Raw genomic sequence first — 16,726 nt, 5'->3', positions numbered from 1 at the left:
CCATACATCTCATATTGAGTTTGATGTGCTGTCAAGCTTGTGCACCTGCTACACACAGGCTGCATGCTAACACTTTTAGCTCGGCAGCTACAGTGAAGATTTCGGCTTAAAAAAGGTGTAAATAACGTCTTCTTAAAACATGTGAGATCTCTGGGCTTCTGGAGACTTGGATTATGCTAGACAAGCTGTATGGAGTATTTTATTATTATTATTTTTTTAAGTTTTATAACAAGTCCCAATCTACTTCAGTTGTTTAGCTCCAGAAATGTTCTGTGGAATATGTAACTTCAGCTGACTTTCCATTTTTTGGTTAATTTGTCCTTTAAGTAGTATATGGGTGTCCAGAGACGCTGCTGGGTCCTGTTTGTAATACTGATTCCAGCATTTTCTGCAGTATCAGAGGCATTTCCAGTACTGGTATAGGAACAGCCATCGTCAAGATTCATAAACCCCAAACTTTTTTAAAATACGAATCAAATCTCTCGGCAACATTGCCTGAAACCGAAGTCTTTTAAGTTTACATCCTGCTGTGTCATCATTAAGTATGAATGTAAATATGGTTGCATGCAGTTCCATCTCTACGTGCTGCTTTCTGATGTGTCCTTGATAAAGCTTCTCTGCAGCATGTGCATATACACGAGGGACTTACCACATTTACTGTAGTTCACATAAATCCTTCATAAAAATAAAAAACTCGGGACCATGATTTCCCTTGAGTTCCAGTTCAAGAACATCTCAAATTTAATCGAAGAGGATAACTTTAAAATATTTGGAGGGAAATACATTGCGTATTCATTTATTCTGTCAGTCAAGTGGCATTTACTGTCTATTCCATTTCCATTTACCTCCTTTCAGCCTTTAAAAGCACAATATATTTTCAGAACTGAAGGCCTTCCGGCTCCATGTATGGCTGTTTTATTTATTTAAATTGAGAAAACAAATGTAAATGTGACGAAGGCTGAGGACCATCTCCAGTGAATGGTGAATCAGTTGAACACCAGTGCAAAACAAAGGCCTGTTTGCCTCGGGATGGTGACAGGAGGACAGAAATAGCTCAGAAAACCTGGCAGACAATGTCCACGGCCAGTTTCTGACCAGTTTGCTCCAAACCCTCAGTTAAGAAAAGCAGAGAAGGTGCAGAGAATTAACCTGTCACCCTGCCAGTATTTCAGCATGTGAGACCTTTGATATTATTGCCTGAAAGAGCTGCTTTCTTCCACCTCGACACTATTTACTGCAGATGAAAAGAAATATGCACACAACAGAAATTAATGAGGGGCTTGAGAAAAACAATGCACATGCACAATATTCTGCATTTTCAGCCAGTCTGACGAAGAAACAAGACGGAAAAAACGCTGTGTTTGGTTTGCACACACACTGATCTATTGACACAAAGAGATGGAGACCTTTTTTTTCTTCTTTACAATCTCTCGTTTGGATGCGCAAGAGTCATTACGGCTGCGTGGGCTCAATGGCTGCATTAACTGTAAAGCAGACACGAGATGCTTTTTTAATTTGATGAATGAGGTCAGAACCAGCAGTTCTGGAGGGCAACTTGTTTGAAGTGTATCAAAAACAAAAAAGCTGTATATTAAAGCAGAAAATGACTAAAATCTGCACACTGAATGCAAAGAGATCAGCCTGAATAAAGAGCAGTTTACATCAACCTGGGGCTTTTCATTATCAAATGGCACTGAAAAAAATGGCACTTCACTCTTTCACATTGCTTTCTTTATCTAACCTTCAGTCCAAAACCCAAATAGTAAGTTTGTTACCTTGGGAAGAGTAGCAGAATATTTGCATTAATACACTGAAAAAACTGCGAAAAAACACACTGGTCCTCTGGGGACCATGAATATTTGTACCAAACAGGAAAAAACAGACAGGTCAACCTCATGGTGGTGTGAGAAGAAGAGGCATGGGATCACCAAACTTAGAATTATGTTAAGAATTATGTGTCTATCGGCCTACATAATTTTTTTTGCCAATCCAGATAGAACATTTCTGATGATTTCTGAAAATATAACGGCATATCAAATAAATATATACTGTACAGAATGGAGTTGGGGGTAATACTCTCTTTAAACTAGAATTACCACATCCCGGTTGTATGCCTCCATGCACTAGTCAAGACATTGTTCCAGAGCTGTGGCACTGAATAATGGCCAGAACATTTTTTGCAGAACATTATGTCCTCACAGAGCATTTAACCTCTGACCTCTTGGATATCAAATGTATATCAACCTATATTACTTCATCATTTTGTCTTATAAGACATTCGTATGCCAAATTTGACTGTACTTATTGTATGAATTCTTGATTTATGGCTAAAAACTCCACCAAATTCTAATCAGTTAATCCTCTAGTCCTATTGGGCATTTCTGAGATGAGGCATTCACGAGAAAGGGGCGCCATGAGTCCAGACTAAACTTGACCTTTGGCCACCAAAGTCTAATCAGCTAATCCTTGAGTCATAGTGAACATTTGTACTAAATTTGAAGAAATTCCCTCAAGGTGTTCTTGAGAGACAAACAGATGGACGGTCAGATGGACAACCCAAAAACATAATAGTAATAAAAACTCAGGACACCACAGACGCTGATATTTATGGTGACTCTGGGCTAAAATCCCAAATATTTATTTTTTGCCAAATCCAATTGCAAAGTGTAATTGTCCACTGTAGGCAAAATACACGGCCAGCGGCAGCTTTTCTCAGTTTGTTCCCTTGTAAAATTGTGACTTTAATAATTAAATAAAAAATTTCTGAATGTTTTCTCACATATTTATGACTTTATAATCTCAGACTCAGGTTATCAGAGTTTTTTCTCCGAGTACTACCTCCCTCCCCCAGTTCCTACAATGGCCCTCACAATCTGTCATAGAAAAGTCAGGGAATAACCAAAGTCAGTAGAACTTATCATCTGGGGACCGTGAATGTTTTTGAAATATCATGGTAGTTGTTGAGATTTCTCAGTCTGGAGCAACGTAGTGGACAGAGCAACTGACTAACAACTTGAGCCAAACAGCTAGCGTGGCTCCAAAATGACACAGATACATTGATTTTCTAAATAGTAACCACCAGAGGAGCAGGATGATTGAGGGTAATAAAAGTCAAAATAGAGACAAACTCGGACACTCAAAGTGTTAACAGTACTAAAGCAAAGTTTATTAGAATAAACAAAGAAAACATCACAAAGACAAAATAGCTATAAATCTATCATTTTCCTCATTTTATTTTTCGTACAGCGTGTTTACTCCACACTTCAATAATAAACTTGAAAAGTGTAAATCGTTCAGAGTCAAACTGTGGGGTGTCGAGGAGCTGCTAACCTTCAACCTGCCTGAACTGTCACAAATATCCCAGAGAAGGTTTTTGGTGAAGAAAATCTCTGGGTTCTTCCCATTTATAGTCACACATTATTCCACACACATCACACATGCGCGCGCGCACACACACACTCAAACACACTCAGACCAACGTCTTAACTTTGGTCTTTTTGTTGTCCAAACAGGGTGCTACACACTTCGCTTCAAGACTTGTCTAAGTGAAGATTGCTACACCCATCATGTAGCACCTTCAGGGCCTCAACGGTTTACAAATCACTGAAGTCTGAAGGACAAACATGCACACACTGTTTATTTATAATTATTTACAATTCTGCAAAACTCAAGCCATGTTCGCCCTCTCGCCGCTCAGCCCATCGTTCCTCCTCGGGACCCTCCTCTCGCTCAGCAGGGGTCCGGTTGGCGGTCGAGGTTAGTGGATCCTCGTCAGCTCCTCCACAATCTTAATGACCTCATCCACTGTGGCTTCACGCTTCATGCCGCTGCCGTCATCGATCTAAAATTGAATGACATCAAAGAGTGAGACTCCACCAGAGCCTCTAGATGAACCAATAAACAGCTCCCTGTACAGAGAGGGAGTCATCTGTTTCAGAGGCATTGAACATTTACTCAGTCTTCAATGGGATTTAGTCACTTTGCCCCTTTTGTAAAGATTTAAAAAGCTCCTGGAAACCTTTTATGTTGACGCTAATGATTATTGATTGACTGCATTTTAGATTTTTGTATCACTTTTCTTCTGTATCTTAACGTGATGTTAACCTAATTTTTTTTTTTTTTTAAAAACTCACAAAAATGTTTATTTCATCTGAGAAACAAGGGATGCACGATACATATCGGCCTGATATTGGGAAATTTATATTATCTGCTATTTATCCTATCAGTGAAATTCTACCTGATAAATAGAGACAATTTTATCAAACCACATTGCTTTCACAGTGACTTAAAGCGCAGCATTTACAACCTAAGTGGCTGTTTGCACAATGAAAGTTGAGTTGAGCACAATTAGGAAGAAAGAGTTTGAAACTCTTCCCTCAGGCCATAGACAGAGTTCCCCAGTTCAAGTGCAGAAGGAGTAAAAACTCCTTTGTTCCCTGTGCAAGAACCCTGTTTAATCTGCACATGTAATATAGTATTTCAGAGATTGTTTTGTTGTCTTATTGTGTGTATATTCAATGTACAGGAAACAATTTTATACCGTTGGTTTTTGTACTTTTGTTTTTTTGTATTCGCGTGTTTTTTATCTTGTGCCCCTGACTGCAAATCAAGTTTCCCATCTGGGATAATAAAATGACTGAACTGAACTGAATGTGGATTATTTAATCATTTACCTTTGCTCACTACATGTGAACCTTTCTCATCCTCAGGTTTGGATAAACTACAGGTTGTGAACATCTTCTTTAAATACAAAAATGAGAAATTATCAGTTATCTTATCGGTATCGGCCATAAGAAGCAGGTAATTGTCAGTTCTCTGTATCAACTGAAGAAAAAAAAAAAAAAAAAAAAATCCATATCATGCATCAATATGACCAAACTCAGATCTGTTGTATCACAACCTGAGCTCAAAATGATAATTCAAACTTTCATATAATGCCGACTCGACTGCAATTTCCTTTCTACCTGCCTCAGTGAATCAATCTCTGGAGGGTCTACAAATGGTGGAGAACACTGCTGCGAGGCTGTTGACCAGGTGCAGCAGGATGTCTCACATAACACCTATTTCATATTCTTTAAACTGGCTGCCCATGAAGCTCATCGCACATAGGGAGCTTCAGTAAAAAGCAAAGGGTGAAGTGGTCTGTTCGACACTGAGGACCATTTTCCCTCTAGACTGATGTTCTGCAGTTTCTGCTGATTTATTCAGACTCATTTATTCAGACCCTCATGCTGTCTGCAGCCTGTGATTGTGTGTGTGTTTCTTTTTAAAGATCTGTTGCGGCTTACATTTTATTGTTTGCCGTTTTTACGGCCGTTTTTATGTTTTTGACAACACTGTGTGACCTTGCTCTGTGAAAGGTTCTGTATTAAATAAACGTACTTACTTGCTCAAAAAAAGATGACCATCTGGTTGTTTTTGGCTTTCTCAAAACTGACTTTTCAGGGGAGCTGCAAAGACTGGCCATTTTTTATTTTTCAATCAAATCTATGTTTTATAACCGATTAATAGTTTAGGTCATTTTTGAGAAAATGACAAACATTTGACAGTTCTCAAACGTTAGTTTCTGCTGCATCTGTTCTGATGCATCAATTAATTGAAATATAATCAATATTGCGATATGATCAAGTGCAGTCTCCAAATTGCGAGAAGCTGCAACTTTAATAAAGTACTGCAGTGCTGCAGAGACGTCCCGGCCAATAAATCTTGTCCAGATGTCAGAAAAAGTGTGTTTGGTACAGACCCCAACAAATGGCACATCAGCATGATTTTAATAGTTTTTTCAATGAAAATGAAAACTGTGATGCAAAAATGATCATTTCCACTAACTGTGACTCATATTACATTTTGATTTTTTTGAGCATATTGTGCGGCCCCGTTTCTAAGTGCAGTCATTCACAAGGATGCAAGTGAGCAACTGATGCTGCAACATATTGTATTTAAAGCAATGTTCCAACTTCTGTTGAATCTTGGCTTTAAACAGGAGGTTCCTGGCAAAGAAATCTTCCACATATTTTGGACTGTTTTTAATCAGCTGGTCTTGAGAGGCGAACAGGGAATAGTCTTTGTTTATGAGCTGAAAGTGTGATCTCTTTTAAAAAATTCAATGACAGTAAAGAGAGACACCATGCAGAATTTGCTTATTTGTTCTGCCAAAAGTAATTTTGCCACCTGTTCTGCTATGAAAGTTATTCCCAGTTCTCACTCACAGAGCACAGGAGCAACTGTCTAGAAGGATCTTTGAAGGTTCAACATTGATTCAAGCCAAATACAAAAATAACAACACGGTATTGGTGTGCTTCTAGCCGTTTCTGAGAGAAGCACCATAAGCTTGTTATCAGAGCAGAGGTCCGGGCTCTTATAACAAGCTTAAGTCTCGCTGTTATTAAACTATCTTTAAGATTTGTGGCCATAACAGGTCACCACAAGCTGAGCCAGCAACCTTGCAATGAGAAAGCTGTTAAGTAAGCTTAATGCCTCTGTGCTTAATCCCCTTTTAGAGTATGAAGCAACTCAGTGGGTTCACAATTCTGACATAGCTGCAGCCAGATTTTCTCTCACGAATATAGGGATAAAAGAGACGCACAGAAAAAGGTTCAACATGTAGCATTAAAGTCTGGATGAAGATGAGCTCCTACCTGTAGAGTGCTCACGACCTCCTGCATCTTGGCTCGGCCGAGATCCAGGAAGCTCTCAATTAGATCCCCGTCGATGAATCCCGTGGCCTGTTCTGTCTTACGCTCTGTATGGAAGGACCTCCAGGTGCCACGGAGTCAAGGAAAATCAATACGAGGCTGCTGCTTCACCTGAGGATTGCACCTTAGGTACAATATTGCATATTCTTACCTCAGGCATAGGCAAGAAACACACAGAACGCTGTGTAGGAAGTCTATTAAAAACAGCACAGTTCAGAAGAAAAGGCAGTTGGGGCCAGCAATCGATCAGGATCCAGTATTTGGTGCTGTTGAACCTATAGAGAACTGGTGTTTTGACAGCAGCTTGCAAAAGCATTACATTTTGTATGTATAAAACTGTTTTTCAGGGGTTGTACTGGCCATCACCTATAGTTCCCTGAATTCTCACGTTATCAGTTTTTAATTCACAACATTGTAAAAAATTTCTGCAGTTTTGTAAGGTCAGTGGTTCGATCCTAGGATCCCCCGGCTACATCTCAGTGTGTCCTTGGGCCCATGGCTGTTCCAGCGGTGTGTGAGTGTGTGTGAATAGCTGAGCATAGAAAAACCCTGAGGTGCTTTGAATATGAAGCACTGTATTGCTCCCGATGAGCAGGTCGGCACCTTGCATGGCTGCATCTGCCATCAGTGGATGAATGTGTGCTAATGGATGAATGCGACAAATGTTTTAAAGCACTTTGAGTAGTCAGTAGACTAGAAAAGTGCTACATTAATGCCAAGTCAATTTGCAAAATCCTTTCTTACAAGCTGGACCGTAACTTTTATTTTCACACCGACTGTTCTGACAATTATTTTCTCAATTAAACAATGAACTATTTAGCTTATAAGATGTCACGAAATAGAGAAAAATGCTTCTCACATTACCCTAAAGCTGTTTTGTCTCACCAGTGGTCTTAATCTAAAGATATGTTGTTTACAATTACACAAAACTCAAGAAAGTACACTGGAGAAGCTGTAACCAGTGGCACTTTTGCTTAAAAAAAATGCTGAGGGTGATTTAGACCAAATCAAGCATTGCAGTGATTAGTGCAGGGCGGTGTGGGAGGACACAGCTGGGAGAGTCCATTAACTCTGCCTGGATAGCGCCCCGTTTCTGGCTCACGGCTTGGGAGCAACAACTCTTCTAGCAAAGCTTTCTTTATCCACAACATGTTTGCAGAGTATTTCTGCTCCCCTGCTGGAGCTCACTCCTGGCAGCATGATGTTGTCTGAGGCACCGAACATAATAGAAACATGATGGAGCAGTTTGGCAGACCTCTCAATGTTTGTGCATGTGCCGTTTTTTGCGCTCTGTGACAGAATCTGTTACACCCTGACACTGAATGTTTCATTCCCACCAGCGCTTATAAGAAAACATGACAATCTGCCCAAATTCAGAATGAAAGAAAGGACCGGCATTTTTGCTGCGACGTCTGATGATTCATCAATCAGTTATTCAAATTGTTAATTAATTTTTGGTTTCAGGTCTTGAATCAGAGCAGAGCTGAGCGGCCACATTCATACTATTCCACGCATGAGATGTCCATCAAACACATTCAAAGGCAGTATTACCACTTTGTGATTTAACTCTCCGGGTTTACTGCCAAGAAGACAACCACAGCGGTCAGTGCAGCTTGTTCTGTCACTGTGACACTGTGAATATATGAGAAGGATATAAGCTGTGCTCGATCTTGCCCACACTCTTGATGACCTTGTTGAGGCGGTTCTGCAGGTCCAGGAGGAGGCTGTACCAGCCCTCGGACAGGGACGTCACCAGACCTAACACACACACAAACACACACACATCAGTCAACAGTACAACCCTTTTTTTAAGGCATGATCAAAACAGATTTGCACCTCAATGCGGCAGATGGTTGATACTTTTCTCACCAGAAAGAAGGAAGAAAGAAGCTGTAAGACTTCACAACAGACCTATAAAAAGCTTAACAATGAATACATTAAAAAGGTCATTAGTGTGACTGCAATCCTCCTAATGCAAGTTTCATGCGTGTATGCTGGAACAATGCCAAGAGTAAAGTAGTATGATTTCAATTCTTCAATAATTCAAGACTGTTCCAAAATGTTTTATTTTGAGAGTGATTTCTCTGTAAATCTTCGAGCCGTGGAGCTTTCAGCGAGCAGCACGCTTACTCCATACTCAAAATTCAAGTTCTGTGACAGTAAGTGCATTATCGTGGTGCTCCAGGAAGATAATCTGCACTGAAATTAACACACACACAAAAAAAACAGGCGAGCTTGTGAACAAAAGGTTACACTGATTAGTAATGCGGAGTTTGTTTCTCTGCATATGAAGCCATGAAGGAGCTGGGGTTTTGGGAGAAAACTGCCGGGAGCAGTTTGGAGGACAGCAGGGCTGCTTCTAACAAATATTTTCAGGATTTATTTGCCCATTTGAGTGAATTGAGTGTCACTGCAACCATTGGGGCAACTTAGCCTTATTATATTACGTTTGCTTCAATTCACCTGTTTTAATGAACATTATCAATGGAAATGCATTAAAATATTTCTATATACAGTATATTTAACTTCAGTCTCTTCCAAACTCAGCGCTGACTGAGCGATGTTCCCAGTGCTACTAGACTTGAACACATACAAACTTGAATGCCAATGGCCTTATTTTCAACACATGCAGTAGCTTGAAGGGGGGCAAATATTAGTGGGTTCATCCGGGTGTTTTCATCACAGCAGACTGGAGGTGATAAATACTGCTGACTACCACAGTCATTTGACGCAGGAGTAAATGCAGATTATACGGATTCACACTGTAGATGTGGTGTTAGTGAGGTCATTGTTCAGTGTGGAAAGGGTCAAAGAAAAGCAGCAAATCATCACAGATAGGCTGGAACTTTGAATTGATTCATCTCTCGATGAAACTAACTTGCTTTAACAAGACTGGCACAAAAAAAAACATAATTGCCCACCTGCCGAGTCCATTTCTCTCTATCTCACCAAAAGTTAGAAGTTCTATCAGGATTGGATGATTTTTTTCCATTTGACAGTGAAATATGAAACCAACTGTACAACTCTAGCTCAAGTCTTGTGAAGAAAACCGACCTTTTCTAAAGCTCTGAATAAAGTAATCTGACATTAGATGACATTTTTTCAGAAATCGTGTTCTCATCTCTGTCACCATCAATTCCAGAATGAATCTTTGTTTTCAAGAGCAGACGACAAAGTTTATTCGAGGTTAGTCCACTTGTCGGTTTCTTTTTAGGTAGAATAATCACGCGGCCTGCAGCTTCTTCCCAGAAACATCTAATATATCACAGCATCTCGAGGAGCAATAAGACTAGCAGGGGTATTCTTCCTTATTACACACTCAGGCCTATTATGTCTTATTGGCTAATGTGGAAAGTTTTTACGGGAACGTACAATGGTTCTCATTTCCTGCTAAACTTTCCACAGAGACTTTTTAACAAATCACAGACGGTGCTGAGGTGAAATAACACGCTGTGTTAATCCTGTGGAAGCGCATGGTGTAAATGACTGCTGTGTCCAAATGATTTGCACTTCCTATTTTTCATCTCTGCCATCATTATTGCCAGGCTGAAAGTTACTAGTTTAAATCTGAGTAATGAGGTGTAAAAATATGATGTCTCCCCCCTTTCTTTCTTCCTTTCTCACATGGAGACATTAGTTCTGAATAAATGGTTTTGACAAAAATTTGTGTACTCCCTAATTGGTCTGAAGTCTTGTTACTGCAGACAGCGGATTATTAGAAAAACTGGAAATGAAAACCATCTCTGTGAGCAGTTGTCAGGTGGAGACAGTCGCACTGCACATTATTTTCCTGCATATACCGAATGAAAGTTAACTTTTCCATGAGATTATTTACAGGATTTTACGATCAAAAATATTGTTATGTTCACTGGGTTTACGGCTCTCTCTTTGAAATATTTTCTACTAAAAGTCAAACTGTCCACAGGGATGTCTGGGGATTATCCTGAGCAACAGAGACAGTGCCCTTTGAAAACACATGACGCTGTGAACTCGACAAATAAATTCTGATCACCTCCATTGAATCAAGATGGAGGCACAAGTCTCAGCAGTGGAGCCGCAAAATGTAAAAAATCTAATCCGCAACCATCTGTATGGCTTCTCACTATTAGCGATAAGAGGGAAAAAGTTGTTTTTGTGATTTGGGAAAACAAATACTTTAGGATAAAATTGGAGTGAAAAAAGTCTAGAATTTAAAGGAGTAGTTTGACATTTTGGGAAATGCCGTTGTGGCCTTCGCTCTGCTGACTTTGCTCCGTGTGTGAGCATGTGGAGGAGCAGAGGCCACAACAACATGATAATGTCGATAAACAGCAGAGAGGCGACAGGGGAGACCATTGAAGTGAACCAGGTGCAGGTAACTCCAAGTGTACTCATACACCAGTTCAAAAAGCATAAACATGGAGGAAAATGATATTCTATCCTGCTCTGTCCACAGTCTCTCATCCAGCGCTGCTGTTTTAAACAAGCACCAGGCGCAAGCTCAGCTATGGTGAATTATCACAGAAAAGCTACTGGTACGCTAAAACGAAAGTTGTCTGTATGTAGTCTAACTGTTTAGCTTAGTTTGCCCTCGCAAGTATCTTAACTGATACTGACTGATGTCTGAGTTTAAAGAGATTTTGCTGTTGTAGATATTACTGTTACTGCTCTTACAATACAGATATAATTAAAACATTCCATTCCTTTCTGAATTTACTCTTTTTAAATTGTAATGATACCCACCCCTGCGATACATTTCGTTTGTGTAACCTGTACAAAAACCGCAGTGAAACGCATCAATTCACTGTGTCATGGAGGGTTATTTTACTATTTCTTGGCTTTGTGCACTTACTGGAGGAAACCAGTAGAGACTGTCAGCCAAGAAATAGTGAAGAATGCAACATGCTGTAAAAGCCCAAATTTGTATTTTGGCACTTCAGTAAAAGAGCATATTAAACAAACAAGATACAATGTTTGTATTATTTAACTATAGAGGTGCTAAGAGATGGATACTGTTACTTTTGCATTAAGCCAGGCTAGCTATTTCTCCTCATTCCAGTTTTTACGCTAAGCTAAGCTAAGCTAAACTAAGCTAAGCAGCTCCTGGATGTAGCGTCATAAAATATATAAACTTTAATTTATCATTCAGTGTCATAGGGTAAATTATCATTCTTCACATTTAACTCTTGGCAAGTATGCAAATAAGTGCATTCCCTAAAAAAAGTGAATTTGAACACCTGAGGTCTTTTTTGACAAATGGTAGCCACTGTTTTTGTGTTTTGTGAAAAGCTGTCCAACACAGCAGGGGTTGAACCTCGAGTGTGTTGAGTGTAAATGCTTGTGTGAGTGTGAAATCGTCCTACCAATCATGCCGTTAACGGTGCCGAAGAGCACGGAGCCCTGGGTGGGTGTGGAGCTCTCGCCCAGATTCTGCAGCACCAGTGAGCCGTGGCAGAAGACATTGACAAACTCCCCGAGGTGAAAGACCCCCACCTCCTGAAGGTGCTGCCTCTCCTCGTCTGTGGTGGCAGCGCTGACCGTGGGAAGGACGGTGGGAGAGAAACACAAAGAGGGCAGAAAAAGAGATTACAAACATTGGGGGATGAAACATGTGGGATGTGGAGAGAGGAGCCAACAGAAAGAGGATAGATCAAATCAAAGAGTTAAAAGAAAAAGATGTCAAAATGCAAAGTAAGAAATGTTTAGGGGCATGATTGATCGATTAAGCAGGAGAAAAACAAGCAGGGCGGAGATATCAGAAGTGTTGGAAAAGGTCAGAGAGTGATAGAGAGGTAATGGGAATAAAGAGGGAGGAAAGGTGGAGAGCGCAACAGGAAGAGAGATGTGATACAAAAATAAAGGTCAAAAGCATTGAGTGGTCCGACCTGATGTATTAGGCGGATAATAAGGGGTGGCATAAATGTAACACACTCACTTTCAGAGCACATCTTTCATCCTTTTCCATGAAATCAACACTTGTCTAATAGAAAATGACTAAAGTGGGAAATGCAGCCGAGCAGATAAAAGCTCGGTGGCATGATTACTCATAATTCCCAGAACAAATGGAAGGACAATGATATTAAAGCACATTCGTGTCTACGATGCTGCTCTAAAAAAGTATCAATGGACTGAGCGTAGAAAGAGCAGCCGTCTAATGACACTGATTTCAGTGGATAATCACTGGAGGTGATTTAGAAACTTTCTGTCACTTCGGCTGTAGAGGAGCAGCCCTGGAGACTAAAACTGAGCATTTATCTTCTATAAGATCTTATGTTTTTGCTCACCTGTCCTTCTGGCAGACAAACAGATTGAAGGCGTTCTCTGCCCCCAAGAAGTTGTCATCGTCCAGGATTTCGACTGCACTCATCCAGTTAGGATTGAAGTCACGTGCAATCTGACGAAAAAAAAACATGAGACGAGTTGGTTAAAACAACAAACAACACAGAGGAACACCAGCATGGTTCTTGTCTCCAAGTAAATACTGTATTATCTATGAGAAAGGAAGGTGCTGACTCAAAAACAAGTGCTGGAATCCAAATACAGTCAATAAGTACAAGGGTAGTAGAGTTTTTAAATAGCCTTGAAAACATTCACATACTGAAAAATGAAAATAATCAAAAAGCACCTGAGACATTCGTTCTGTCTGTGCAGGTTAGCTACAGGGTCTGTATACAGCGTGTTTTGTGTGCACGTGGATGTTTGCCTGATGAAAACCTGGCAGTTTGAGAATCTCAGTGTGCAGAAAGTGTCTCCTCCTCCTTTGTTGCTGCTTTTTATCCAGCACCTGTACCCAGCAGGGGTCAGATGTGCACACTATCCACATATTTCCTTTGAAGATCGATACCGTTCACATATCTGTGCGTTAACTACAAAGCTGGAGCCTGGAGAAAATTATCTTAGCAAAGCATGGAGTAACATCTCGACTATTTTCATCAGGTGCAAACTGCTAATTACTGAGGTACGCTGAGGTGTGTACTGTATCTCAATAAATTCCAAGTTCTTCTCCAAATCTCACTGAGCACACAGCAGCACAGCATGTGTTCAAACAGTGTGCGTGACTCGTCGTCAAATCTCTTCATCTTTCTATCATAAATCAATTTGAACACACCGCTCGTCAAAAGGCTAGGAGGTATGTGTCAGCGACAATGCTTTGAAGAGAGAAAAATAGAACATGCAACACCAAAGAGAAGTTAAAAAAAGTGTGGACCAAACAAAGAACTGTTTGATGTTTGACGGTATCACAGTATGTAAAAAATAACCAGCAGCGTTGCCTGAAAATAAAAATCCTGAAATCTGTTGTCACACACACCTCTGTCATGAGGTAAACAAACAATTTTCAACTTGTGCTCTAAAGCCATCCAGATAGATATAAGCATCTGGACATCAAAGAACAACATGAAATGTGATTTTTGCAAATAGGATTACACATGTGTCTCAGTCTGGACGCTCTGGTTGCTCACATCGGATTTCAACGTGTATTTGTGTCTGTCGCAGTGCAACACACAGCAATGGCGTCCAGAGAAACCGAAGCGCATCAGAGCAGCTACTAGCAGAGCAGTACATTCTGTGAATGGTCACACGACTTGACAACGTGATTGTTTGGAGCGGATGATGATGGATCTATATCTCTCATGCGTCAACAGCATACATAGCGACTGATGCCTACGCCATTACCACAACAACCCATGCAGATATGTTGGAGTTGCCTGGACACGTACAGTGTGAACACTCATTCTTTCAGATCTGATTTGAGAAACAAATCTATTTGCCAGCTGACTCAACATAGCCTTAGAGTCCTTGTGTTGTTTTCTCTAAATCCTCTTCACATCTCACCTCTTCAAAGTTGCCCTCCATGGGTTTGTATGCCAGCAGCAGGACGGACCTCATCAGGTCTCCCACCAGGATGAAATCTCCTTTGGTCTTCAGGTAAAGGGCCATGATATTGTTGTAATGGTTACACTCGGTCCTCAGCTCCTTCTCAGCCGTCCACTCATACAGACGGACCTGAAACAAACAGTGAAGCTGAGTGATTGTTTGTTGTCATACCGGCTGCCAAAGGTAAAGGAGCAGCAATTAGCCGTAGCAGTATTTGATGAACTGGCTGACACAATAGTTCCACTTTGCTATCACTCTGGATAAGATGTGGCTCAGTGAGTGTGAGGCTGAAGTGCTGATTAACAGTTTGAGTTATAAGCTGCCACATTACATGACCTGTTAACAGCTAATTACACTCACCATTTCACACAGTCTGCACCTTCCAATAATTGTTAAAAATGGTTGTTAGCTGAGTGAGTGATGAAGTTGTGACTCTGAATCTAATTGCTATTAAATTGATGCCAGACTGATGTTGAGAACACGGCAGAGAAGGTACCGTGACATCAAAAATTCGGGTGATGCCAGAGTGCAGACCTGAGAAATGTAGAAATAATGACCTGGACAAAAATGCTTTAAAGTGAGTGAGTAGCTCAGTTGGAAATTTATTTCTGAGGAAATCAAAAGCACAATGTTTTTATTTTAATTAATGTTATGCATTTGTCATATCTTCAATTACATTTTCTACACATGGCTTTCACATTTCTTGCCATTTTTAAAAGGAGTTATATTATGCTTTTTGGGGTTTTTGCCTTTCCTTTGTTGTGTTGTGAAGCATTTTTGTGCATGTACAAGGTCTCCAAAGTGAAAAAGCCCAAAGGTTCACACCAAAGGGAGTTCCTCTCTCCCACAGAAAACACTGCCTGGAACACCTGGTTTGGAGCTGAGCCTTTACCCCCGCAACTATTCAGGACACAGTGTGAAAGGGATGCTGCAGCAATGCACCATATGAGAAAAAGAATGTGTTTTTTGAAAATTTAAGTATGTAAACCTTTTCTACTAGGACCCCCAAATAAAAGTATGAACCTGAAAATTAGCATAATATGACCTCTTTAACACTTTGTAAAGTTGTTGTTTACTTTTGTTTCCACTTCTTCATTTTTTTTTGCATGTTCTAATACTCTACTTTTTTCTTCATTTTAATCCTTTTATGTGAAGCACCTTTGGGCTGAATCTTTACACAAAAGGGTACTGCACAAAATGAACGTTTTTTTATGCTTCAATAAGAAAAAAAATCCTCCTCCTTTCACCACTCTCATTATCTATATCACTTTATATCAATTTACCTCATCCAGTGACCTGCATCTTTCCCATTTCTTAAGCTAATCTTATTGTATTGGCTGCGCAGCAGGAAACCTTATCCTAATTTTCTAAAGGGAAGAGAAAGATTTGTGTGCTTATCGATTCTAATCAGCTGCAGGTCTCTGCTATTTAAGTCCAAGTGAAATGCAATTTAGTCATCCATTTTTTCTTTTTTCTTATGTATTGTTAATTTTTTTATTATTAAAAAAGAAGAAGAGGGTCTTAAGGGAAGTATAGGGAGTATTTTGTATTGGCAAAAAACACCAAAGGAAGTCATTGCATGCAGCAAAGAATTAGTCCCACACAACATAACCCCAAGAAAAACGTCAACTTATAATTTTTTGTTTGGTTTTAGTTTTGGATCAAAACCAACGAGATATATCACACTGATCAGTGGGCCTTTGAGGAGGAGTCAGGCTGGTTTTGATTTACTTGGCAGAACAGAGTCAGGCTAGCCGTTTGCTAATGCCAAATTTACGCTACAAGTTTTTAGCCCTGATCTTCCACATGCCGACAGTTTTTGGAGACCACCGACAAAAAGCCCGAAATTAGAGGCAGACTGGTGTGCACTCACGTGAAAGATGATTGGTATGTGCGAACCGTTCAAATCAGTGATCCGGGAGGTCGGGGATAGCTTGCCAGCATATCGCTGACATCTGCTGGATATCTAGCAGGTTAAATATCTGGCTGAGGTGCAGGGGGGACAAGCTATAGCCAATGAGAGCAGACCTTCCTATCCCTCACTCCACTGCTATTGTTCATGCACCCCAGCCTTATCAGGCATCTATTGGTATGGAGCAGGCGCAATAATAGCCTATAGTGTCAAGCATACGGTTTCATGTTTTCAGTGCAAAAAACAATACTTGCTGCCTGCACAT

The 16,726-nt window shown here is 40.3% G+C and overlaps 1 protein-coding gene across 1 annotated transcript in view; it reads right to left on the bottom strand.

Moving 5' to 3' along the window:
* Positions 1–3,144: 3,144 nt before the first annotated feature.
* Positions 3,145–16,726, bottom strand: part of ddb1 (damage-specific DNA binding protein 1) — a 53,654-nt gene continuing 40,072 nt past the window's right edge. The window contains exons 22-27 of the mRNA XM_073464113.1: positions 14,508–14,678; positions 12,959–13,068; positions 12,038–12,207; positions 8,351–8,453; positions 6,639–6,762; positions 3,145–3,841 (exon numbers count right to left, since the gene is read on the bottom strand). Coding sequence (XP_073320214.1) covers positions 3,758–3,841; positions 6,639–6,762; positions 8,351–8,453; positions 12,038–12,207; positions 12,959–13,068; positions 14,508–14,678 — 762 coding nt within the window. The 3' untranslated portion in view covers positions 3,145–3,757. The remainder of the gene's footprint in view (positions 3,842–6,638; positions 6,763–8,350; positions 8,454–12,037; positions 12,208–12,958; positions 13,069–14,507; positions 14,679–16,726) is intronic.

This window comes from Pagrus major, chromosome 4 (assembly GCF_040436345.1).
Source record: "Pagrus major chromosome 4, Pma_NU_1.0".
NCBI lineage: Eukaryota > Metazoa > Chordata > Actinopteri > Spariformes > Sparidae > Pagrus > Pagrus major.
The sequence above is the reverse complement of the archived record's forward strand: the minus strand, read 5'-3'. Positions and strand labels throughout refer to the sequence as shown.